Below are 25,182 nucleotides of genomic sequence, written 5' to 3'. Positions count from 1 at the left end.
CTCTGATAACTCCTCACATAAATCCAATATTGCTTGTGTATTCAGTCAAAAATGACTAATAATCTGATCTGTTAGGTCCAAAAAAAACTAATACAGGGTCTGTATAATCTAGCAAAAGGAACCTCCCCTCATTATTCTCCTTCTCTCTGCCTGCACCACAACCACTTCGAAAACAAAATCCGCCATTTTCGTTTTCAAAAGGGTAGTGAATTGTCAATCTTTTAAACAACAGCGACTAAAGTTACACCAAGTAGGGGGCTCCCGAGTGGCGCATCCAGTAAAGGCGCTCCGCGCAGAGTGCAGGATGTGCCTTTACTCGCCAGGAGTTCCTAGGGGACGGCGCACAATTGGCCGGGCGCTGCCCGGGTAGGGAGGGCTTAGGTCGGCAGGGGAATCCACGGCTCACCGCGCATCAGCGACCCCTGTGGCCGATAGGACACCTGTGGTTCTGCAGTGGAGCTGCCAGATCGGTGTTGTCCTCTGGCACTATAGGTCTGGTAGCATCGCTGTGGATCCGCAGCGCAAAAAATGACGGCTTGGCAGGAGCACGTTTCGGAGGACGCGTACTCGAGCCGCCGGTTCCCTAGTCGGCAGGGGGGTTGCAAGCGGTGAGCCGAGGATACAGATAATAATTGGACATGCTAAATTGGGGAGAAAACAGGGGTAAAAAAATTGGCGACGACTAAATTTTTTTATATAAAAAAATAAAAATATAAAAGTTACACCAAGTAGAAGCCAGTGTAACTCGGAAGGTCCTAAAAGCCTAATAATAGATGTGAAAATGCTTCGGAAATCGCACGAGTATGTCACCTAATTTAACTAGCCGTAAATAACTTAAAATGGACAAACGACTAAATCCCTAGAAACACCTAAACTTACATGTTCGAAAACCGCACACACAAGTCACCCATCTAAATGACTAAAAAGACAGCTTCTGCACGCTTAACCCTTAGCGGTCCTATGTCGGACCAGGTCTGACATTACAATTTTCTCTTTCCGGTCCGAAAGACGTAAAGCACAGGTCTCTAGTCGTTTTTTCCCCGGAAAAAGCAGAGGAAACCATTCAATGGCCGAGTGAGATCAATAGGAGCCGAGAGAAGCCGAAAAAAAAGGGGGGGGGGCGGATCTGAGCAACACACACAGTCCCGGCACCACAGAGATAACACGGCCATAAACAAACAAGATAGCTGCTTCCACATCCAGGACATTTGCAGAGCTTTTTGAGATGTTATAGTAATAAAATAATGACTTGGATCACATTATTGAGGAGTTTGGTGATAAAACGAGTGATCAGGAGATGATTTATCAGTATGCACTACTATGAAGAGGTATGTGAAAAATACAGCGAACAAGGGGTGGGGCGGAGCTGGAGATGCAGTACTGAGTGTCCTGTTGACATGCAGTGCCTTTTAAACCTGTTTTACTGTGAAAACAAATACTTTTAAACAGTGCGTGTAAAATAAATAGTGCGTGTGAAAATAAATTGGACCTGACACGCCTGAGGCGTGCTGAATAAATGGACCGCAAAGGGTTTTATTATTATTATTTATTTATTTATTTATTAGCAGATGCCCTTATCCAGGGTGACTTACAATCGTAAGCAAATACATTTCAAGTGTTACAATACAAGTAATACAATAAGAGCAAGAAATACAATAACTTTTGTTTAAGTGTGACAAACCACAATTCAATAATACAGCAGATAATAGTGATAGTTACATCAGGATATGATTAAATAGTGATAGTTACATCAGGATATGATTAAATACAAAATACTACAGGTTAAACACTTGGCAGATTACAGTATTCTGAAGTACAGGATTAAATGCAGTAAAATAGGGGGCAGATAAGAGCAAAATAAAGCACATTTAAATGAAGGGTGATAGTGTCCCAGGATACAACAGAGGAGTTCTACAGGTGCTGTTTGAAGAGGTGAGTCTTAAGGAGGCGCCGGAATGTGGTCAGGGACTGGGCAGTCCTGACATCTGTAGGAAGGTCATTCCACCACTGCGGAGCAAGGGTGGAGAAGGAGCAGGCTCTGGAGGCAGGGGAGCGTAGCTGAGGTAGAGCCAGTCTTCTAGTGCAGGCGGAGCGGAGAGGTCGAGTGGGGGTGTAGGGAGAGATGAGGGTCTGGAGGTAGCTGGGTGCAGTCTGGTCAAGGCATCTGTAGGCTAAGAGTCTTGAACTGGATGCGAGCGGTGATCGGGAGCCAGTGGAGCGAGCGGAGCAGTGGAGTAGCGTGGGCGAAGCGAGGCAGAGAGAACACCAGGCGGGCAGCAGAGTTCTGGATGAGCTGGAGCGGACGGGTGGCGGACGCAGGGAGGCCAGCCAGGAGGGAGTTGCAGTAGTCTAGGCGGGAGAGTACCAGGGCCTGGACCAGGAGCTGGGTAGCGTAGTTGGTGAGGAAGGGTCAGATTCTTCGGTTTAACCCTTAGTCATACGTGACTAAGGGTTAAACCCCTTAGTCACGTATGAAAATAGGGCCATGGAATTAAGTTTGGTAAATTGTCATTTTATGAGATGACCCAGCAACTGAGTTTAACAAGAGAGAGAACAGAAAGGGAACTGCACTGCCTTCTAAGAATGGGTTCAGTTCAGTACTTTGGTATATACAGTCACAGGCAAAGGTATTGACACCCTACACTTAATATAAGATAATTCAAGAAAACATGTTAAATACAAGCATTTCGTGAACATTAGTCACTAATTAATATGACAAAGACCAAAATACATAATTTCTGGTAGTTTAACAAGCAATCTTTTTATTTAAAAAATCACTTCAGCAATTTCAAATATTTGACATGACAAAAGTATTGTCACCTTTATATTTAAAAGTCTGTTAATTTAATAGAACTAATTAAACATATATATACAGTACACAAAAACCATTACACAGTAACTAAGCTGCATTAAAAAGTCAATAGCCAGAAAAAGTGGTAATTATTTCCAATTTAACATCTGTTAAAGAAGAACATTTTGGCAACACAGCAGATGATGAAGACAAAGGAATTGGATTCACGTTTAAGAAAAGCACTTGTAGCAAACTACAACAAAGGAAATGGCTACAGAACAGTATCAAAGAAATGTGGAATACCAAAATCCACAATCAGAGTCATAATCAAGATGTACCACAGGTCCAAGATTATGTAACATCTGTTTTTTGACAATTTTCGTATTTATAATAGACTTTTAATAATCATTTAACTGACTATTTTTTGCTGATAACTGAATTAATACATGTAATGGTTGCTAGGAATGTGTGAAAGTGCTATGCAATAGGAGTCTGATTTCCATCCTTGTGTGTGTGTGGACATCACAGTTTGTGTGTCTCTCTCTTTATCTATCTATCTATCTATCTGTCTATCTATATACATATATATAAAATCTTTCCCTTCCCCCTCTCTCTCTCTCGGTCTTATCTTGTGAGCTCACCTTAGGAATGTGAATCAGTTTGGGGGTTGTACAATGTATCTATTGTGGGCTGAGGTCAGGTTTGTGGGTTTATGTATTGTTACGATGTTAAACCCACTCACAGTTGAAGAATACAGGAGAGGCTGCCATGCGCCAATTGTCCAGTGCTAATACCTAAGTATTTTACTTTATCGGTTACTCTGTATTAGGGCTAATTCATAAACTCTAGAAGTAGTGAATTTCTCTGTATAATTTTACCTGTATGTTGATAATAAAACCTGATTATTGTGATTTGAAGTTGTTAGTTCTGTCTGGTCATTTTTACTCTCAGGTCTCAATAGATATTAAGAAAATATTAGGCCTTGTTTTCTTACAATTAACAGCCAAAGACTTATTTAAATATTTAGACGCATCAGGCATAATAGTGCATGAAAGAACTATACAGAGGCACCTGAACACAGGAGAGTTGTATGCACGTAGACCTCACTGCAAACTACTTTTCAAGAATATTAATAAAACAAGCTGTCTAAAATTTTCCAAGAAATATAAACAGGAATCTGAAGCTTTCTTCAACAAATGTCTCTGGTCCAATGAGACTAAAATATAACTTTTCCCCAAAAATGGACCACAGTATTTTTGGAGAAAAAAAAGGGAAAGCCTTAAGAAAATGAATAAAATGTTAGGTTATTATCATAACCCTGATTCGCTGAAATAGAAATGTAACCATTATCAAATGGGTATTAACCTCCTAAAGACCCGAACCCTGAAAACTGTATACCAAAGCTGCTCTCTTGGCATGTAACACAGTCGTTGCCCAGCCCCCGAGGGCACAAAAGAACTGCGCTCACAGATCTCAGCATCATTTTTCTTTAAGCCTGATTTGTTGAGCTGAAAGAGCTCCAAATAGGTGGCTATTCTGTGCACTCTGCCGTCCAACAGAGTGGCCAGCATGCACCTGGAGTCCATGCAAACTCAGAGACAGGAGGCTGTCTGGGAAGGCCTGAGTTGGCTCTTTGCATGATTCACTGTAAGGCCCAACCGTTGAAAGTGGCCGGTGAAAAATTCTGTGTGGGCCTCTGCCTGTGCTAGAGACACAAATGAGCCAGTCGTCCAGATAACTGAGTACTCTGACACCTTTGAGTCTCAATGGTGCCAAGATAGCTTCCATGCACTTCGAGAAGGCATGTGGAGCTATGGAGAGGCCAAATGGCAAGACACGTACGCTGTTCCCTGAAAGGCAAAGTGCAGGTACTTCCTGTGTGCTGATTTTATGGGGATGTGAAAATAGGCGTGTTTGAGGTCCACCGTGGTGAACCAGTCACCTGGCCTGATTGAATGCAACAGCTGTTGCATCGTCAACATTTTGAACCTCCTTCAGCTTAGATACAGATTGACCTGTCTGAGGTCGAAGATCCACCATCCCGCTTGGGCACTAGGAAGTACCTGGAGTAGAACCCTTCCTCAAACTGGAGGGGGTCTATCATGCTAATAGCCCGTTTTTGCAGCAGAGCTTCTATCTCCTGAGACACCACCTGATCTGCCGATCTGAATGGTAGTAAGCACCCAGATATCTGTGGTGCACTGATGCCAATACTCCAGATGGCTCCCTGAAAATGGGGCCCTGGGCCTGTGGCAGCAAACTCCTAGGGCTGCTGCTCGGCCTGCCGCTTCTGTCTCTGTGCAGGGTGGCAGAACCTATTAAAGCCTCCGTGGCAAGCAGCTGCAGGCCAGTCCCGAACATCCCCTCTGGCAGCAGAGGCAGCTGGCTGTTCCAGTCTTTAAGGCTGCTGTGGCCTAGGGTGCCAAATTGCCGCTGGATTACGTACTGGAGGTGGTCGCATGGGAAGCAGGTGAAACAGCTCCTTAGTGGATTCCCATGCGCGATGAGAGTGCTGCAGCATTTCGTCCGCCGCAGGACCAAACCAACGCCTGGATTGATTGGGGCGTCCAACAGCGGTGCTTTGTCCCCAGCAGACAAACGTGTCTGGGAAAGCAAAAGCTACCTGCATGCGGCTACTGGCGCAGCCAGGTTTCTACCTACAGCCGTTTTTTGTTAACCAGTCGCAGCTCATCCAGCTGTTGTGGTGAGGGCCTGTGGTTCTCAGAGAGGGAGCGCAGCAAATGCGACTGGTAGGCTACCAGGAGGCTATTGTGGTTCCCTAGCCATGCGGCGAATGCCCAGCTGAATAGGCACTTTTGAGGATTACCTCAGAAACCCAGTACTGCTTGTTAGGGCAGGCAATGTCCTTGGATAGAAGTGCCAAATTGGGCATCTGGACCAAGGCAGCAATATAAGCCTCAGCCGGCAGAAAATGGGCCAGGCCCAGCTTTTCCGCATCATGCATCCTATATAGGGTGTCCATGGACCAGGAAACAGCAGGAACTGTTGCTGGATGGTCCCAGGAAGACTGGATTTCATATAGAAAATCCAGGTAAACTGGGGGGATATGGGAGAGGCGGTATGCGCCTCATCAAAAATTGACTGCCTTGTTTCCCCTGCTGTAGGCCAGGGCACTTGCAAGATTGCAGTGACCCGCTTAATTAGCTGTATGAGCTCTCCTCAGACAGGAACGCCAGCTCCCATGGGGGGACAGGCGAGGCAGGTGGCACCAAATGGTCCCGCAGTAATTCAGTGAAAACAGTTCCTTGGTTGGAAACAGCTGCCCATCTGCTTTTCCTTTTCCATCTGCTCCGAGTCTGCCAATCGCCTGGAACAGTGACTCTTCTTCCTCTTCCGCGGGGGAGGGGAAGGAGAGGCAGAGCTCGAGGAGAATGAGGAAGACCGTGGCTAATTTCTCGGGTGCGTCATCCACTCCCTTGGCACAGGACCATTGGGTAAGGACACAGTCACCTCTCTAAGAACACTGAGCAGGTGTAAGGGACGCAGAATATTCCTTAGAGCTGCTGTACAACCTTTTCTCAAGAGTTCGCGTGGAGAAAGGGACACAAAACTCGCAGAAGCTACGATTAGCCACTGCCTCCTTGGCATGCTCTGGCCCCAGGAAGGAAGAACATCTGCCTTTTGTCCTCAATAGGCAGACTGGCCTTTCATGTCACACAGGGATAAATCATGATGCAGTGAACAAGCGATGCAGTGAACAAGCAATGCAGTATACTGTTATACAGTTGCTGCATCAATCTGCTTACATATACAGTGCCTTGCAAATGTATTCAGACCCCTGACCAATTCTCTCATATTACTGAATTACAAATGGTACATTGAAATTTCGTTCTGTTTGATATTTTATTTTAAAACACTGAAACTCAAAATCAATTATTGTAAGGTGACATTGGTTTTATGTTGGGAAATATTTTTAAGAAAAATAAAAAACTGAAATATCTTGCTTGCATAAGTATTCAACCCGTGCTGTGGAAGCTCCCAGTTTACACCGATGAAAGAAATTGCCCTAACGAGGACACAATTACCTTACCATTGGCCTCCACCTGTGAACCATTAAAGTTGCTGTCACATTTTCTGGATAAAAACCCCACTGTTGAAGGATCATTGGTCAGGCTGTGAATCTGAAGGAAAATGAAGACCAAAGAGCATTCTACAGAAGTTAGAGATAAAGTAATACAAATGCATAGATTAGGGAAAGGGTACAAAATAATATCCAAGTGTTTGGATATCCCAGTGAGCACAGTTGGATCAATAATCAGGAAGTGGAAGCTGCATCACACCACCCAGGCACTGCCAAGAAAAGGCCGTCCCTCAAAACTCAGCGCTCAAACAAGAAGGAGACTTGTGAGAGAAGCCACAGAGGCCAACAATCACTTTGAAGGAGCTACAGAGTTCAGTGGCTGGGAGTGGAGTAATGGTGCACCAGTCAACCATACCAAGAGCTCTGCCTGTATGGGAGGGTGGCAAGAAAGAAGCCGTTACTCAAAAAGTACCATCTGAAAGCACGTCTGGAGTTTGCCAGAAAGCATGAGAGTGACCCAGCTGCGATGTGGGAAAAGGTTTTGTGGTCAGATGAGACCAAGATAGCGCTTTGAGTTTTGGCCAAAAAGCTCTATGTGTGGCGCAAACCTAACACTGCCCATGCCTCAAGACACACCATCCCTACAGTGAAGTATGGTGGTGGCAGCATCATGCTGTGGGGATGCTTCTCATCAGCAGGGACTGGGCATCTTGTTAAAATTGAAGGAAGAATGGATGGAGCAAAATACAGGGAAATACTGCAAGAGAACCTGCTTCAGTCGGCTAAAAAACTGAAGCTTGGGAGGAAATTCACCTTTCAGCAGAACAATGATCCCAAGCACAAGGCCAAAGCAACATTGGAGTGGCTCAAGAACAAAAAGGTGAATGTCCTACAGTGGCCCAGTCAAAGTCCTCATCTCAATCCCATTGAGAATCTGTGGCACTATTTGAAAATTGTGGTCCACAAGCGTCGTCCAACCAACCTGAACAACCTGGAGCAAATCTGCCAAGAAGAATGGGCCAAAATCACTCCGACACTGTGTGCAAAGCTGGTACATACTTACCCCAAAAGACTTAAAGCTGTTATTGCATTGAAAGGTGGCTCTACCAAATATTCATGTGTGGGGGTTGAATACTTATGCAAGCAAGATATTTCAGTTTTTTATTTTTCTTAAAAATATTTCCCAACATAAAACCAATGTCACCTTACAATAATTGATTTTGAGTTTCAGTGTTTTAAAATAAAATATCAAACAGAACGAAATTTCAATGTACCATTTGTAATTCAGTAATATGAGAGAATTGGTCAGGGGTCTGAATACTTTTGCAAGGCACTGTATATCAACCGGGCTGGTCAAGATCCGAGCAGGACCGCTTCGGTACCAGACCGGTGACCTTGGCACCGGGCGGTAGTGGGCTGGAACCGGGTCGGTACGGGTTATTTCGATGACTTTAGCACCAGGTTGGTACTAGGACTGTACCGGTAACGGTTCAGTACCGTTACGGTACTGGGTCGGGAGTGGAAGCGGGTCGGTGACCTCAGTACCGTTTGGTACGGGTCCACCGGTTCACAGTCACCGTGGGTGGCAACGTACAGCGATGTCCACCTGTAAAAGCCACTAAGTCAGTACCAACACGAGACTGAGGGAAGCCTGCTTGTTAGAATGGACTAACAGCCTTTGCAATGGTGATGGTAAAAGCTGTCACCAAAATGGCATCAAGATACTGGGGTTGAAGTTGCAAGCAACCGAAGCGAGTAGCTTGGTGCTGCGCAGTGCTGCTGAGCCCAGCAGCTGTTCTCAACAAAAAAAACAGTCATTAAACAATTACATAAATAATAAAAAAACGTCCCTTATAGTGCTAAAAAGCAAAAACAAGAAATAAAATATGCTCCAGTTGGAGCTATGCCGCCTGGGTGGAGAGCACACAGTCAGCTGACTTATTTTGCTGTATCCCTGGGAAAGAGCTGCTGGCTTTACGTGCAAATAGAAAAACTATTACGGCAATTTAATTATCACATACAAAGTGTGTAAAAACACATAAAATGTGAAATATACACAGATATAAACAACAAATGTACTTATCCAAACAAGGCTCTCCATCAAGTCAGTCTTGAAAGGAAAAATGGCGCTGAGATCTGTGAGCGCAGTCCTTTTGTACCCTCAGGGGCGGGGCCATGACTGCGTCACAGGCTCAAAGAGCAGCTTTGATATACAATGTTCAGGATTCGGGTCTTTAGGAGGTAAATATCCATTCGGTAATGGTTACATTACGTACTTGAAAGGGAACCTTGTACCCAAAGTTAAACATGGAGGTGGTTTGATCATGGTATGTGGGTGTTTCAGCAGTTCAGGGTCTGGAGACATTTATGTGATTGAAGTTCGAATAAATGCAGCCATGAATCAAAACATTCTTCAAAGATATAATCTGCTCATAAGCTGACTGGCAGAGTTTATCTTCCAACACGACACTGACCAAAGCATACTTCAACTTGGAATTCTTGAAGAAAGCGAAGTTCTGGAATGGCCTTTGCAAATCACCAGATCTCAGACAGAATGACCCCGGATTTCACCAACAAGATGTAACATACAGAAGTATCAAACATCTGAAAGCCATAATAAAAGCAAAAGGAGGACACACAAAATACTAAAGCTGTGGTGCCAATACTTTTGTCATGAACAAATACTGTAAATGAAATAAGTGTGTTTTTTTTTATAAAGATTATTTGTTAAATGACTAGAAATTGTATATTTTGCTCTTTTTTATTTAAAAAGTGGTCTATTATTTTGAATTATGGTATAACAAGCATAGGGTGCCAATACTTTTGTCTGCAACTGTACATAATGTACCACACAGGTTTTCTTGTTTTCAGTGAATACTTGCATTCAAATAGAGCTTTTACAGTTCAGTGAAGACAAGATAATCATTCATTTTACAATTTGTATTTTTATGCTGCAATAGCTTGTAATGGACTAAGCAATACAAAAACAAGGACTAAACTCACCATCAAATTCAGGAAAGTAGTCAACTACATCAGAATATACTATCTTCTCTTCTAGAATGTCCTTTTTGTTCAAGAAAAGAATGACAGACGAATTCTGAAACCAGGGGTATGTGATGATCGTTTTAAATAGGGCTTTGCTCTCTTCCATTCGATTCTAGGAACAAAAGCAAACACTTTCCATCATCAGTCCAATTTTAAACATTTTGTAAAGGTGTAAATCCTGGTGTGAAAGTCTGAACAACACTTTCCTTAAATGTATATATATATTCTGCTAGATTCAAATTGAAACAATCTGGTTTGTACTATCCTGTCCAATAATGGACAAACATTTTGACATTTAATGAATTTATGAAAGGGTGGTATTTATAAATAATCTTCTGATATGGCAAATATAAAATAGCCCAACACAAAAAGGGCATACCTGCATCCATGAATCATAACAATTAATTAACTAAAATAATTGACTGGTGTGTGTTTTAACATGGAAATTCATTAATTTGCAGCAGAAAATATTACATTCTTACCCTCTACATTGATTTGGAACCTTTTCTTTTTTTAAAAGATAGAGTGGCATAGTTTAAAAAACTTACCTCATTGTCGCACTCAGCGAGGACCTGGTCATATTCACTTAATGCAACTAGGAAAATGATGGAGGTAACATTCTCAAAACAGTGAATCCACTTCCTCCTTTCAGATCGCTGACCTCCTACATCTACCATTCTGCAACAGACAAAACCCAGAACAAGATGTCATGAATGTCATGTGCCCACAAAATGTATTAGATATGTTTCAAAGTGCTAAATGAACACTGTGAATAGTACCATAAAAATTTTAATATTTGCCAATACTTGCCAGGTCTCTAATAAGTGCCGGGGCTTCTGGGAAATGTGTTAAATAGACGCCAGGTCTCTTTTAAACTCCAGGTTATGAATAATAATATAATGCACGTCATACTGAATGTTCCAGTGAATACACACACATGGCTGTACAGCGAGCTTACCAATTTGTTTTTCAACAGCGATGAAGAGACCCTGAGGCTCAAGATGAATGATAAGAAAACTGAATTTAACTTATTTTAAGGTACACGTAATGCAAACAGTTTTTTTTTTTGTGATGTTATTCATTTTAAAACCAATTGTGAAGCTTTTTTGAGCGTGCTGAAAGTAAGTAAAATACAAACTTGCTTTCTGATATTAACAGGTTTGCCTTTCAGTGTATTTGTACGTGTTTTTTCTTTTTTTTTGTATTAACAGTATTTCGTGCATTTGAGTCTTGCAATGAATATTCGTATTTTGTTCCTTTTCCAACGTTCTTATTTATCAATGTACACGTTATAAAAACAAATTGGACACTTTGGCTTTGATTTTGTGATAAAACTGGTACTTGTATTGATTTTATTTATCTTTAAGCAGTTTGAAGCATTTTTTAGTGTGTTGTGGGCCAACAGTATGAACTTATTTTTTTGTATTGACACAATATTTCATGCGGTTGTTTTGCAATGAATTTTCGTTGCTAGTTAATTTTTCATCGATTGTCCATGCTTACCAATGTACACATTTTAAGGGTGAACAATAAATATAATATGTGTTAATGAAGATGATACTTCCTGCTTTTATTAATTTTAAAACCATGTTTGTTTTTTTATTGTGCTGCAAGTCTACCTTAATACACGCTTGTGTTTCGATATGTACAGGGCTGTCTTTAGTGGATTTTACTATTTTTATTATTATTACAATACAAACTGTTATTACCCACTGACACAACCTTTAATGACGTTGCTGGAATGTTGTAATTTGCTTATGTTGTCTCTATAAGGTTGTGTGCAGGCAGCTTTTTCATGATTGCATCTGAATTATTTGCAGATGTTAGTGATCTTACATAATAAACCGCGAGTCTCAATAGTCGCCGGGCTCCAATAGGCGCAGGGGCTACTGGCAAATATTGTAAATAGATGCTGGGGTATTTATTTAAAGTTTTACGGTATACAGGGCCTGTATGCAGCCTGGACTACACTGATTCTACATCACAAGGTGTTTAAATTATCCTGCATGACTATGTGACCATTACTGAATGGTTACTACTTATCATTGCTTTTGGGGAAGTCAATGCTCTATAGTCATAACTTTTGAGATGGTTTCTCTGGAAACTTAAGATGCACAGTTCCGTAAACAGGAGCATTTGACAACTTCCATCCCTCTAGATTGTTAGATTTGTGACCTTGTTACTGAAACTGAACTCTAACAGATAGCTTTTATCTACATAATTAATGTCAGAGATGCAATCTGCAGAACACAGTCCTATGGGAGACAGCAATAAGAGTTTGCTACTTCTGTATATCTTTGCACTATACAATTTGCTGTTGCAGTTTGTCCATATTCAATATGTTCGATCAAGACAATATTTTTTGCAAAGCAAAAATAAAATAAAAAAATTGCCATAAAGTTGGTCTTGTTTCATAATAAAACAAAATACTTTATTATGACTGGTTATACTTTGATGGACTATCAAGAATACCTGAAGATGACGTTTTCTAGGTCAAAAGGATATTCAATGATTCCAGTTGTGGGCACTCTGACTCGAAGGACATCTTGCTGGGTTGGTATGTATGATGGAACTGAAATGCGTTCTAAGCCATCAAGGTAACTGTACGATAAAATTGCATAGACATGTTTATTAACCACTTCAAACCACTCATGATTAACCAGCAAAATACAACAATAGTCAGTAGTGAGAAACTAAATTATGTATTCTGGTATCTGCAGCAATTGTTTTACACAGACAACATCAGAGAAAAATGGCTGCATGACCTACTGTACTTCAGATTTCCTGAAAATGTATAAGAACATTAAAGTTATTATCATAACCCTGGTTCCCTGAAATAAAAATGTAACCATTACCGAATGGATATTTACCTCCTAAAGACCTGAATCCTGAAAATTGTATAGCAAAGCTGCTCTTTGATCCTGTGACGCAGTCGTGGCCCCGCCCCCAAGGGCACGACTGCGTCACAGGATCAAAGTGTGCTCACAGATCTCTGCGTCAATTTTGCTTCAAGCCTGCTGCAATCATGGATGTGTTGACCTTGAAGGTTAATGGTTACATTTCTTTTTCAGGTAACCAGGGTTATGATAATAACCTAACGTTCCCTTTCAAGTACAACATGTAACCATTATCGAATGGGTGAGTGTACCAAAGCCATTGCAAGGGCAAGATTTGCGGAACGACCGGAATGCTACAAAGCTAAGCCTAAAGCTGCCATGTGTGTTACCATTCGGAACCCCAATAACAAGTAGCTAGGGTGAAATTTGAGGGAGAGTTTCACCTCTATGTCTTGTTAGAAGGGTCGACTGGGAAGCTGCTCTTAATACAAACCAGGGTTTTGAGGATCCATGACATTTAGCCTGTAGAACTTAATAAAGATATGGGGAGTAGCCCACACCGCAGCATTGTATATGTCCTCGACAGATGCACCCTGGAATAAAGCCCACAAAGTTACAAGGCCCCTGTTTGAATGGGCTGTGAGCTTTCCTGGAGAGGACAAGTTGGCCAGCTCATAGGCAGTCTTGACTGTATCTGCTATCCACTTGGACAGCCACTGCTTAGTCAGGATGAAGCCGCCGAATCCCTCTCAAAATCGCCTTGCCAGGAAGTGAGTTCCTGGGGAGAAAAAGTCAATCTTGACATGGCAAGCTGAATAGCTGCCAGATAGACCTTTAACGTAGAGGGGGATTTCCCCTTATCATAAAAGTCCTACAAAAATTGCAGTATAACCGCCATGGGACAAGTCGTGGGGTCGAACCCACGAGGCAGACACCACATCTGAAAGTCGGCCCACTTGTACGCGTACTGTGAATGTGTGGTGCTGCCCTGGCATTCTGTAGAGGGTCAAAAACCCTGTTGGAAAGTCACAGAAGGCTTGAATGCAGCCGTTCGGGGTCTAGACCCAGAGCTGCAAGGGACAATAGGTTGATTCCCACTGAAAGAGGTCTATCTCTGCTCTCCCGAACCTTTCCCAGATGACGCTCACCACCTCGGCTGCTGGGGAATCCCTTTGAAAAGGGGGTCCACAGTATGTGGATCACCCCGGCAGGTGAACTGCCCGAAGTGAAAGGAGGTTCTCGTGCGCCCACATCAAAGCTTGTGAGCCACACAATCAAGACTGGCCGACTGCAGGCCGCCCTGGTGGTTGCGGACCAGCACATGTCTCACTTGAACCGCTTGCAAAAAGTTTTGCAAGGCCAGTTAAACTGACTGCAGCTCTAAAAACATTAACGTGGAGACCCTACCATGGGGGGTTCCACACCCCTTGCATGCCTTGGCCATTTTACACAGCGCCCCAGCCCAGACTGGGGGCACCTTGTAGTGTCATTGCCCAGCGCTATGTCTAAGCGTAGTTGGGCCAGCTGTTTCACCAGAAAGTGCCCTCAGACAGACTCTGTCAACAGGCGGTCGCTGTTCAATGTGGGCTGGAAGGCCTACAGAGGGCGCATATGCAGGACACCCAAAAGATGAGTCTGGGAAGCTGCTGCCATTAGACCCAGAAATTTCTGGGACGTCATACCGTTGGTGCTCTGTTGAGCTGAAAGTGCTCCGAACAGGCGGCTATTCTCTGTGCTCAGCATGGACACAGAGACCAAGTACACGTCTGGAAAGGTGTGAGCTAACTCTTCACATGATTCAACGTAAAGCCCAACCATTGAAGTTCCCTGTGGGCCTCTGCCTGAGCTGGAGACTCAATTAGCCAGTTGTCTAGCTAGTTGAGTACTCTGACTTTAAGTCTCAATGGGGCCAACTGGCAGGGGTCTATTGTGCCAATAGCCCATTTTTACAGCAAAGCTGTCACCTCCTGAGACACCGGAGCAGCGTCTTGTGGATTTGTGACTAATGTTATAGTCACGACCCAATGGGAGGGGCACCGTGCTTAAATCATAGTGAATAGCTAGTCTGAATGGTAGTAAGCACCCAGATGCCTATGGTGCACCTGCGCCAATAGTCAAGATGACTCCCTGAGAAGGGGCCCTGGCCTGTGGCAGCAAACTCCTAGGGCTGCTGCTTCGCCTGTGGCTTAGCCTGCGTCTTCTGTCTTTGCAAAGGGCAGCGTAACCTATTATGGCCTCCGAGGCGAGTAGCCACTGGCCGGTCCGGAGCATCGCCTCTGGCAGCGGGCACAGCCAGCTGTGCCAGTTTTTTTTGGCTGCTGGGCCCTAGGGCACTAGCTTGCTGCTGGAGGTGGTCGCTTGGGAAGCAGGTGGACCAGCTCTTTAGTGGATTCTCACGCGTGGTGAAAGCGGTGTAGCATCTCCTCCACCACAGGACCAAACGTATGCCTTGGAGTGACTCTGGCGTCCAACAGTGGTGCTTTGTCCCTGTCAGGCACCCATGCCAGGTTTCTGCCTACAGCCTGTCCGTTGAGTTTGGACACACGGAGCAGGTGTTTGTTCACCAGGCACAGCTCATCAGCTGTTGTGGTGAGGTCCTGTGGTTCGTGGAGAGGGACCACAGCAAATGCAACTGGTAGGCTACCAGGATGCTGTTGTAATTCTCTAGCCGTGCGGCGAACAACCCGGCACTGCTCGTTAGGGCAGGCAGCATCCTTGGATAGCATCACCAAATTAGGCACCTGGACTAAGACAGTATATAAGGCATCCATCATACGGGAAACAGTAGGAGCTGTGAACGGGGGGGGGGGGATATGAGAGAGGAGGTAGGGTACTAGTCAAAAATTGATTGCCTTGTTTCAGTTGCTGTAGGCCAGGGCACTTGCAAGGTTCTAGTAGCCCTTTTTTTTTGCGGTATGAACCCTGACAGGGAAAGCTTTACCACTGGAGACATGCTGTCCGACTCCACGTCCCCAGACGGGAAGGCAAGTTCCTTTTCGCCCACCTCCTTAGAGGCAGCGATGAACAGTATGTCCTCCTGTGGCCAATCTGTGCTTGTAGTCCCGTGGGGCCCCAAGTGCTCTGAGTCTGCAGATCGCCTGGAACGGAAGACCGTGAAGACGGTTTCCTGCCTGGGCTACGTTGTCCGCTCTCCCATGGCACAGAGCCATGGGGCGAGGACGAAGCAACCTCTCCATGAGAGGGTGATGGGGGAGAATGCTGAGCAGAAGTAAGGGACACAGAGTGTTCCTTAGAGCTGCGGGATAACCTCTTAAGTGGAGAAAGGAGCACAAAATTCACAGAAGCTGCAGTTAACCAGTGCCTCCTTGGCATGCTCTGGCCCCAGGCGAAGCGCACCTGCAGTGCTTGTCCTCCATAGGCAGACTGCCCTTTCACGTCTCACAGGGCTAGAACCCGGGCATGATGCAAGGAACAAGCAATGCAATGTAAAGTATAGGGTTGTACAGCTGTTGCCTCAATCTGGTGGTATGTGACGACCGGGCGGTTCGGTACCAGTTCGGTGACTTTAGCACCAGGTCGGTACAGGGACGGTACCCAGTCGGAACCGGGTTGGGACAGGTTCAGAACCGGTTCAGTATTGGTTCAGAACCTGGTCGGCACCAACCGGAGCAGGTCGGTACCAGTCAGTGGCTTTAGCACTGGGTTGGTACCAGTTCAGAATCAGGTCAGTATTGGGATGGGTCGGGTCGGCACCGGTTCGGTGACTTTAGCACCAGTAACCTCAGTCCCGTTTTGGTACTGGTCCGGTACCATGTCGGAATCAAAAGCATTCGTCTGGTTGCGGTTACCGCGGGTGGCAATGTACAAGCAACGTTATATGGGATTTTAGACTGAGGGAAGCTCATTCTTGTTAGAATGGACTAAAAGCCTTTGCAATGGTGATGCTAAAAAGCTGTCACCAAAACGGCATCAAGATACTGGGGTTGAAGTTGCAAGCAACAACAACCGAAGCAAGTATCTCGGCCCGGCGCAGTGCTGTTGAGCCCACGTGTACTGAGCACCACGGTGCACAGGCCTGCGCATAGTATCTGTAAAACAGAAAAGGCACAAAGAAAAAAGACTTTCTCAACAAAAAACAGTAATTAAACAATTACATAAATAATATAAAATGTCTCATAGTGCTAAAAAGCAAAAACGAGAAATAAAATAAGCTCCAGCCGGAGCTATGCAGCTTGGGGGAGAGCACAAAGTCAGACGATTTATGTTGCTGGAACCCTAGGAAGGAGCAACTCGAGTCACTGGCTTCTCGCGGGGCACAAGGCCGCAGCGGGATGAAACTAGCAACAAACTGTAGAGCACACAAATACGCGTAAATAGAAAGACTATTACAGAGATTGGTTTAATTATCAAATACAAAATGAAAACAGATATAAGCAACAATTGTACTTATCTGAACAAGGCTCTCTGTCAGGTCAGTCTTGAAAGGAAAAATGGCGCTGAGATAAGCGAGCGCAGTCCTTTTGTGCCCTCGGGCACAGGGCCATGACCGCATCACAGGCTCAAGCAGCAGCTTTGGTGTACCATTTTCAGGATTTGGGTCTTTAGGAGGTAAATACCTATTTGGTAATGGTTACAATTCATACTTGAAAGGGAACGAAGTTCCTAACAGTGTATTTGTATTTTATGGCTGTCATGAACTATTTCTGTTTTTACAAAGCAAAGTTTGTAACTATACAGTTAAAGTGTTTACACTTCTACTACAGTTGATACCTACTACATTTAGGTACAAATCGATACTGGTAAAATGTTCTTGTCTGGTGTGAATATTTGAACTGCGTCACTGTTTGACCCAGTGCTGACTACATAGCAAACTGCTGAACACTGTGTAGTGAAGAATGGTAGTAAGGTTGTAGAACCAGATTATCTGTTTAATGTCAAGTAGTTTTCCAAGAACTACAGTATGCAGGATCTTATATGGGATTTTAAATCGAGTTGTTTAGTGGAAAGGAGTGGGATGTTATGACATTTGGAACAGCTGATGTGTTGACTATTGACAGCTGATGTTTGGACTACTGGCTGCTTTATGTATGTAATTCAGCAACAATTATTTTACTTATTTCTCACCAATCGCATTTTGTAAAAAAAAGAAAATAGTATAGTATAGTAAATAATAAGACCTCAATATATTAATAAAGCTCTTTACTTACTATTTTGCAGAATCAGACAACTGATATTCTCGCCGTCTGTCATAACACTCCTGAATCCCAGGATCCTTCCATAAACTCTTGATTGCTTCGGATTGATTTTTCTCTAATGTGTTGACTTTGTCCACCTCAATGTCCTTAATCAAATCAGCATTTTCCTACAGGTAAAGAAGAGAAATATGGCATTTACTTGGATACTGTTATACACCATTTAAAAAAGAACACAAATCACACCTGTAACATCTCAGTCTGTGTGGGAAGAGTGGTTAACACCTTAGTTTAGGGATTCGTTATAAGTGGTTATAAACAATAGCAAAAAAAAAAAAACAATGGCAAAGTGTATATTAACTAAAAAGCATTGAGACAGACTGTGACAAGGTGGTGTCAGCAAGGAGACTCAAGGCACCAGAAATGCTACCGTTAAGCACCTATGCGCATTTATTTACAGAATTCACAAAAACACACAAAAAAACCACTGCACCGTTCCTCCCTAACACCTGAGATCACCCATTAAATACACCTGTGGCTGGAGCCTAATTAATATCACGTGTTTCTGCAGGGAGGAATTTAACACACATGCACTGGCAGGACTTTCACCTCACAGATATATAAAGACAGACAAACAGACTATATCCATAATAAGCAATTATAAACAATAGCAAAAGTGTATAATAATAGTCTTATTATTTCTAATCGTATTATATAACTGTTAATTAGATTGTTTATAATCACTTATAACAGATCCCTAAACTAAAGTGTTACTGAAGTGTTACATTTTCCCAGAAGTGTGGCTTTATTTGACATGATTGAAATTTGTAGCTTAATGCTAAATATATGGTTCCCACCTACTCAATACAGGTTATGCAAGACAGAGACGCCTTGTGACTACAAGGCAGGCATAATTTGCAATGCAAATTATAATGAGCACTGTGCTTTGTATGATGAGATGTGCTGTATTTCAAGCTGTCAACGCCAGGCTCCAGCGGTGCTGCACACTGATTAGACAGCTAACAGCTCACGAGCATTTATAAGCACCCTTTCACATGGTGTGAGGTGCCCAAAGATTTTGAACACAATGTAAGAATGGTACACTGTAACAGTAGCTAAAAGGTTACAGTCTTCTTTGTTGCCCAGGAGGACATTTGTGGCGCATGCCTTTGCTCCTCCTCTATCCATCCATATAAAGCTATACAACAATGCCATCTAAAAGGCACTTGTCTTATGACCAAAAGGCAAGTGACTTTTTATTTCATCACTGTTCGGTATTTTTGAAAACTGCAACAAGGGAAAAAATTGTATCAAAGCAGGGTTTATTCTTTAAAAAAAAAAGTATTTATTTCTCTGCTGGTGTAAACACAATATGTGTTTTATATGATACACAGTGGGCTCCTGCAGCAAATGTTAGTCTACCTGTAATGTAGATGAAAAAAACATATATAAATCACATCATTTTTCTTGCAGTATAGCTAAGATTTTTGAAACATTTTAAACCAAAAATACAATATACCATACTGAATATATACAGTATTTTGAATTAAAGTATCCAGGCACGAATTCAAGAAAAGATGGGCAGTCCTTAGATGTTTTTTTTTTTTAAAAAAAGTAAAATACTGTAGAGGTAGGTCTAAAACCACAGAGCAATATGCATATCATTTTACCATAAATCTACAACGTTAGAGTAAAATGTGTTTTACTACTAAATGTTACAATGCCATTGGTACAAAACTTTATTTATTTCCGCCAGCTCCTCCAGACCCACCTTTTTATACTGCAGATCTCTTGATCTACCCCTCCTACTACACACTGGACTTGCCTGACCTAAGCACCATGTTACTGCACGCTCAGCTGATGCATTACTATTATGTCACTATAGATACAAATTGTTTTAATCCTAAATTGTTACTTCTTATCTCGTATTGTATTCTAGCAGTATTTGTACTTACTGTAAACTACACTATACTTAAATATTGTTCTTGCACTGTAACCTTGTACTGCCCTATAACACCTGGAAGTTGCCTTGGATAAAAGGTGTCAGCCAAATAAACTAATAATGCCTGTATTAAATATCTGTCTATAGTGACCTCTCTGATTAACCCCTGTATATATACACACTGGTGTTAATCACAATAAGTCCACTTTTCTATAAAGACCAACTTATCCCTTGAGTGGACTTTATGACTATATATTTTTGTTTCACAGGGTAAAACGTGAACTAGCACTTGCAATGTTTTCATAACATGATGAGGAAATTGGTAGTACATGAGTAATCACTAATGAATCTTAGAATTTGTACAATTTGTACATGTTCCTTATTCACTCTAACTTTAAAAAGCTGTTTTGCCATGCATGTTTTTTGAACAATATATACAATGTAATCAAAAACATATACTTATTGCCTAATCATCTGTGCATCATGCTCTCTGTGTTAGAAGGTGTGTTATACATTACATGGAAATGGGGGAGCTTTTACGAGTATTCATCACTGGGCTGTTTGTACAATGCTGTAAAAAGCCACAAGAGGGAGCTATTTTTTATATAAAAAAAAATTTAACTTTGTAAATTAATAATTTCTCAACCTATGTGTGTTTTTTTTAATGAAACTGTCTATTCTACACAGGTAACTCCATTGTTCACTAGGAACTATATGTTAATATATTTATTTGTAATTTTAAAAGCACACCAAACAGAGCGGTGCCTGAACATCATCCTGTAACTTAAACAATGCTTTACTGAAAATAAAGGTCCAGACGCTTTTTTACTCAAAATTGTGATTAGCACTTTTTTTTCTGATATGAAAGGAGACTAATTGCAATTTTAAATCAAATATAATAAGAAATAAGTTGTTTTGGGAATATATATAGTGTTCAACTGATTAAGTTTCACTGCTAATCAAGGAAGAGTTATCGCCTATTTTCCAAAAATAGATAAATGCTAATTTACACTTTAAAACAGTTTTCTGTTTTTGCCTCAATGTACATGATGTATGTGTACAGACTTGTAAGACCAGTACAATATGCTGTACATAGTTTCTTTACATTAATGACATTTTGGGCTTTTGGCTTATTTCATTTGTTGTGAATATAAAAAACTGACAAATGAAATTCCACGTAGTAAAATACTTTTCTTATTTTCCGAACACATGCTTTATCATATTTGTTATAAGACAAGATTGAATACATACAAGATTCCTGTGCTGGATGTTAACCACTGGTATTCATCGCAACTGATCTATGGATTGGATTTTTGTATAAAACAAAGTCTGCTTGATCACAACAAATTATATCAAGATTGTACTGACCACTTATTGTGTAATTATCAAGAAAGCTGGATGTTTATTTCTGCCGAACAAGCCCCAATCTGCACTGTACAGTAGACCTCTTTCTTGATGCTGAAACCCTAGTTTACAGCCTGCTACTGACTGCTGTCTGGGATTACCATTTTTTGCAGTTACATAAAAAGACTAATCGAATCTAGAAAAAATGAATTCAATTGTGTTTATTTATTTATTTATTTTTTTTGTGAGGTCTTTCAATGATAGCAAAAATTAAAGAGAATATACTTTTTTTGTTCATGTTTTATCATCATCATCAGACTTGGTGCTACACGGGTGACAAAGAAATTTGACATTGTCAGAAAGATCAAAACATGTACGCAGTTAATCTTAAGAAGTGGAAGTGAAAGGAATTTATATTTGACGTAATTCATTGAAATATCAGGGACTCACAGTACTTTAGGGGGTCAGTAACACTTTAAGACTCTTAAGCTTGGGGCTCCCGAGTGGCGCATCCAGTAAAGGCGCTCCTCGCAGGATGTGCCCTATAGCCTGGAGATCGCAGGTTCGAATCCAGGCTATGTCACAGCTGACCGTGACCGAGAGTTCCTAGGGGGCGGCGCACAATTGGCTGAGCGCTGCCCGGGTAGGGAGGGCTTAGGTCGGCAGGGGAATCCACGGCTCACCGCGCATCAGCGACCCCTGTGGCCGATAGGGCGCCTGTGGCTCTGCAGCGGAGCCGCCAGATCTGTGTTGTCCTCCGGCACTATAGGTCTGGTGGCATTGCTGTGGATCTGCAGTGCGAAAAATGACGGCTTGGAAGGAGCACGTTTCGGAGGACGCGTGTTCCAGCCTCCGTTTCCCGAGTCGGCGGGGGAGGGGGTTGCGAGCGGTGAGCCGGGGATACAGATAATAATTGGGCATGCTAAATTGGGGTGAAAACCGGGGTAAAAATAATTGGCGACGACTAAATTTAAAAAAAAAATAAGACTCTTAAGCTTGAAAATGTGTTTATTAACATAATGTGGGGCAGCAGTGTGGAGTAGTGGTTAGGGCGCTGGACTCTTGACCAGAGGGTCGGGGGTTTAATCCCAGATGGGGGACAATGCTGCTGTACCCTTGAGCAAGGCACTTTACATAGATTGCTCCAGTAAAAAACCCCAACTGTATAAATGGGTAATTGTATGTAAAAAAAATAATGTGATATCTTGTAACAATTGTAAGTCGCCCTGGATAAGGGCGTCTGCTAAGAAATAAATAATAATAATGTACCCGAGTCTTAACTGTATGAAACCTTGTGCTCAGTCAATCTGCAATTGCTTCTTGTGTTGTTTTTGTCGTTGAGTAAAGACTTTTATACTGTTTCTAGTTTTTCGAATAACACTGGCTGAAAGCCTATTTATTTATTTGTTCATTTTTTAAATTTTCTGCATATGTTTATCAAAATTTACTTTATCTGTTTAAACAAACATTTTCTCCCAACCAGAAGGAATAAGAAGTAAAAAAAAAAACAAAACCAGTTTGTGATCTCTGGTTATGCCTGCTGGATCAGGTATTATGTTACAGAGAAAATCAGGTTGGCACACTATCACGGTAAGATTAAAAAACATACTTCAAAAATCTCTAAATCGCCTCCCATCAAGCTTTCAGTGATTTGAGAGATTACAAATTGAGATATTTAGTTATTTAATGTTACACTTTAAACTACTACTGCTTATACATTCTCCCATTCTCAACCATCCCTTCACAGTTATTTATTTGAACATGTTATATTATGTGCACATTTTTAGTTGCTACATGACCCTAATCAGTGTATCTCCATTTAAACCACATTCTACAAAGGGATTATTTGTAGAAAAAAAAGAAAAAAAACGTTCCGACTAAATAAATAAATATATATATACATAAATTAAAAGCTTCCGGAAGACAGTCCAGTACTGTGCTGATGTTACTTAGTTTACCATGTCTGACCTATTTTTAAGGTCTTATAATATTTTAAGATTTATAAAACTAAGATTAAAATGTTCAAATCAGTTCATAATAGTTTCTGAGTGTACTACTGTATGGCTTCTTTCTGTGAGTCTCTTTACTGTATGATATATATGGCATATATTTTAAATCCAGAACTAAAAACAAATCAAACACCATAGCTCTATTTACGACAAAGACACCCCAAAAGTAACTGTCTGAATCTGCTGGTGAGTGTGATAAAATCCTTTTAATAAACTTTGGAGTTATCAATGTCTTGTTTTATTATTCTGATTTCTGATACCCAAATGATTAGTCAGAATAGGCTGTTAAAATGTGTGACTCTCAAAAGGCCATAAAACCAAATAAAGAAGTATTTTATTAACATACACCCCCCTTTTTGGGTAATTTGGGCTTACATGTAGTTTTCTTTTAGGCAGAGAAATGGCCCTTTCAAATGCAAATTACCTAATTAATATATGAAATGGTAGCTGTATTAGTCCAGAAGGAGATGTGTTGGAAAGAGAGATTGTAAAATGTAATCTCTCTTTCCTACTTTCACCTGAAGAAGAGACCTCTGAGTTCTTGAAAGCTTGCGATTCATTTTTGTTTAGTTAGTCTCCTTCTCTTTGTCTAATTAATATAAAAATTCAGGGAGGGTATATTTGAATGCTTCTGTATATGGAAAACTACAAAGCAATATGCAGTTCAATATGTTAACATAACATTCTTCAGCAGGTTTCATTCAACTTTATGAAGCAAAATGTGTTAATTCTATTGGCTGGGATATGCAAAACTTTTGGTCATAGCTGTATGCCAATTTAATACATTTTGGGGTGCAAACATGACTTTTTTTGTCCTTGGTACGTATCCTGGTTGCGTGAGATTATGTCACAAACAAGATCTTCACTGCTGAAGTCTCGTGAACATGCAATAAAAATGTAGTTTTTTTGTCAATTTGTATTGTTTTTTAGAGTGAGAAGGCAATTTACCCACCCTTTTAAGCCATACCATGATTTGGCCAAACACTTCCTATAGCGTGTGGAATGTGCATGCTTCTCACGACAATGGAGAGGGAATTTTGAGTTTCTAAACCACACCTTCGTCACCATTTGCCTTTACACTTGCCACTTTGCATATTTCAATCTGATCATGTAAATAGGTATGCATCCCAGAGAGCAGTTCAGTGGTTTTGCAGTTTTACACAAACTAGTTAATCTACAATTCTAATATGTACGTTAATATTACTGTGTAAATTATGTAGTCACTACAACACTACACAGTGTTTGTTTCATAAAGACATTCTGTCTGGAGACACACCTCTTGTTAAATGAAAAATGAAAAAAGGAAAAATGGTGGTAATATATATTAATTTACTTATTTTAATGTACGTATAACTATCAACATTATATATATATATATATATATATATACACAGTACTGTGCAAAAGTTTTAGGCAGGTGTGAAAAAATGCTGTAAAGTAAGAATGCTTTCAAAAATAAACGTGTTAATAGTTTATATTTATCAATTAACAAAATGCAAAGTGAGTGAACAGAAGAAAAATCTACATCAAATCAATATTTGGTGTGACCACCCTTTGCCTTCAAAACAGCATCAATTCTTCTAGGTATACTTGCACACAGTTTTTGAAGGAACTCGGCAGGTATGTTGGCCCAAACATCCTGGAGAACTAACCACAGTTCTTCTGTGGATTTAGGCAGCCTCGGTTGCTTCTCTCTCTTCATGTAATCCCAGACAGACTCGATAATGTTGAGATCAGGGCTCTGTGGGGGCCATACCATCACTTCCAGGACTCCTTCTTGTTCTTTACACTGAAGATAGTTCTTAATGATTTTCGCTGTATGTTTGGGGTTGTTGTCATGCTGCAGAATAAATTTGGGGCCAATCAGATGCCTCCCTGATGGTATTGCATGATGGATAAGTATCTGCCTGTACTTCTCAGCATTGAGGAGACCATTAATTCTGACCAAATCCCCAACTCCATTTGCAGAAATGCAGCCCCAAACTTGCAAGGAACCTCCACCATGCTTCACTGTTGCCT

General features: G+C 41.6%; 1 protein-coding gene across 1 annotated transcript in view; it reads right to left on the bottom strand.

Moving 5' to 3' along the window:
• LOC117408955 (guanine nucleotide-binding protein subunit alpha-14) overlaps window positions 1–25,182 on the bottom strand; it is a 70,358-nt gene that overhangs the window by 5,023 nt on the left and 40,153 nt on the right. The window contains exons 3-6 of the mRNA XM_034014425.2: window positions 17,884–18,038; window positions 12,351–12,479; window positions 10,427–10,556; window positions 9,837–9,990 (exon numbers count right to left, since the gene is read on the bottom strand). Of these exons, the coding sequence (XP_033870316.1) occupies window positions 9,837–9,990; window positions 10,427–10,556; window positions 12,351–12,479; window positions 17,884–18,038 (568 nt within the window). The remainder of the gene's footprint in view (window positions 1–9,836; window positions 9,991–10,426; window positions 10,557–12,350; window positions 12,480–17,883; window positions 18,039–25,182) is intronic.

This window comes from Acipenser ruthenus, chromosome 2 (assembly GCF_902713425.1).
Source record: "Acipenser ruthenus chromosome 2, fAciRut3.2 maternal haplotype, whole genome shotgun sequence".
NCBI classification, from domain to species: domain Eukaryota; kingdom Metazoa; phylum Chordata; class Actinopteri; order Acipenseriformes; family Acipenseridae; genus Acipenser; species Acipenser ruthenus.
This window is presented reverse-complemented; position numbering and strand designations above follow the sequence as displayed.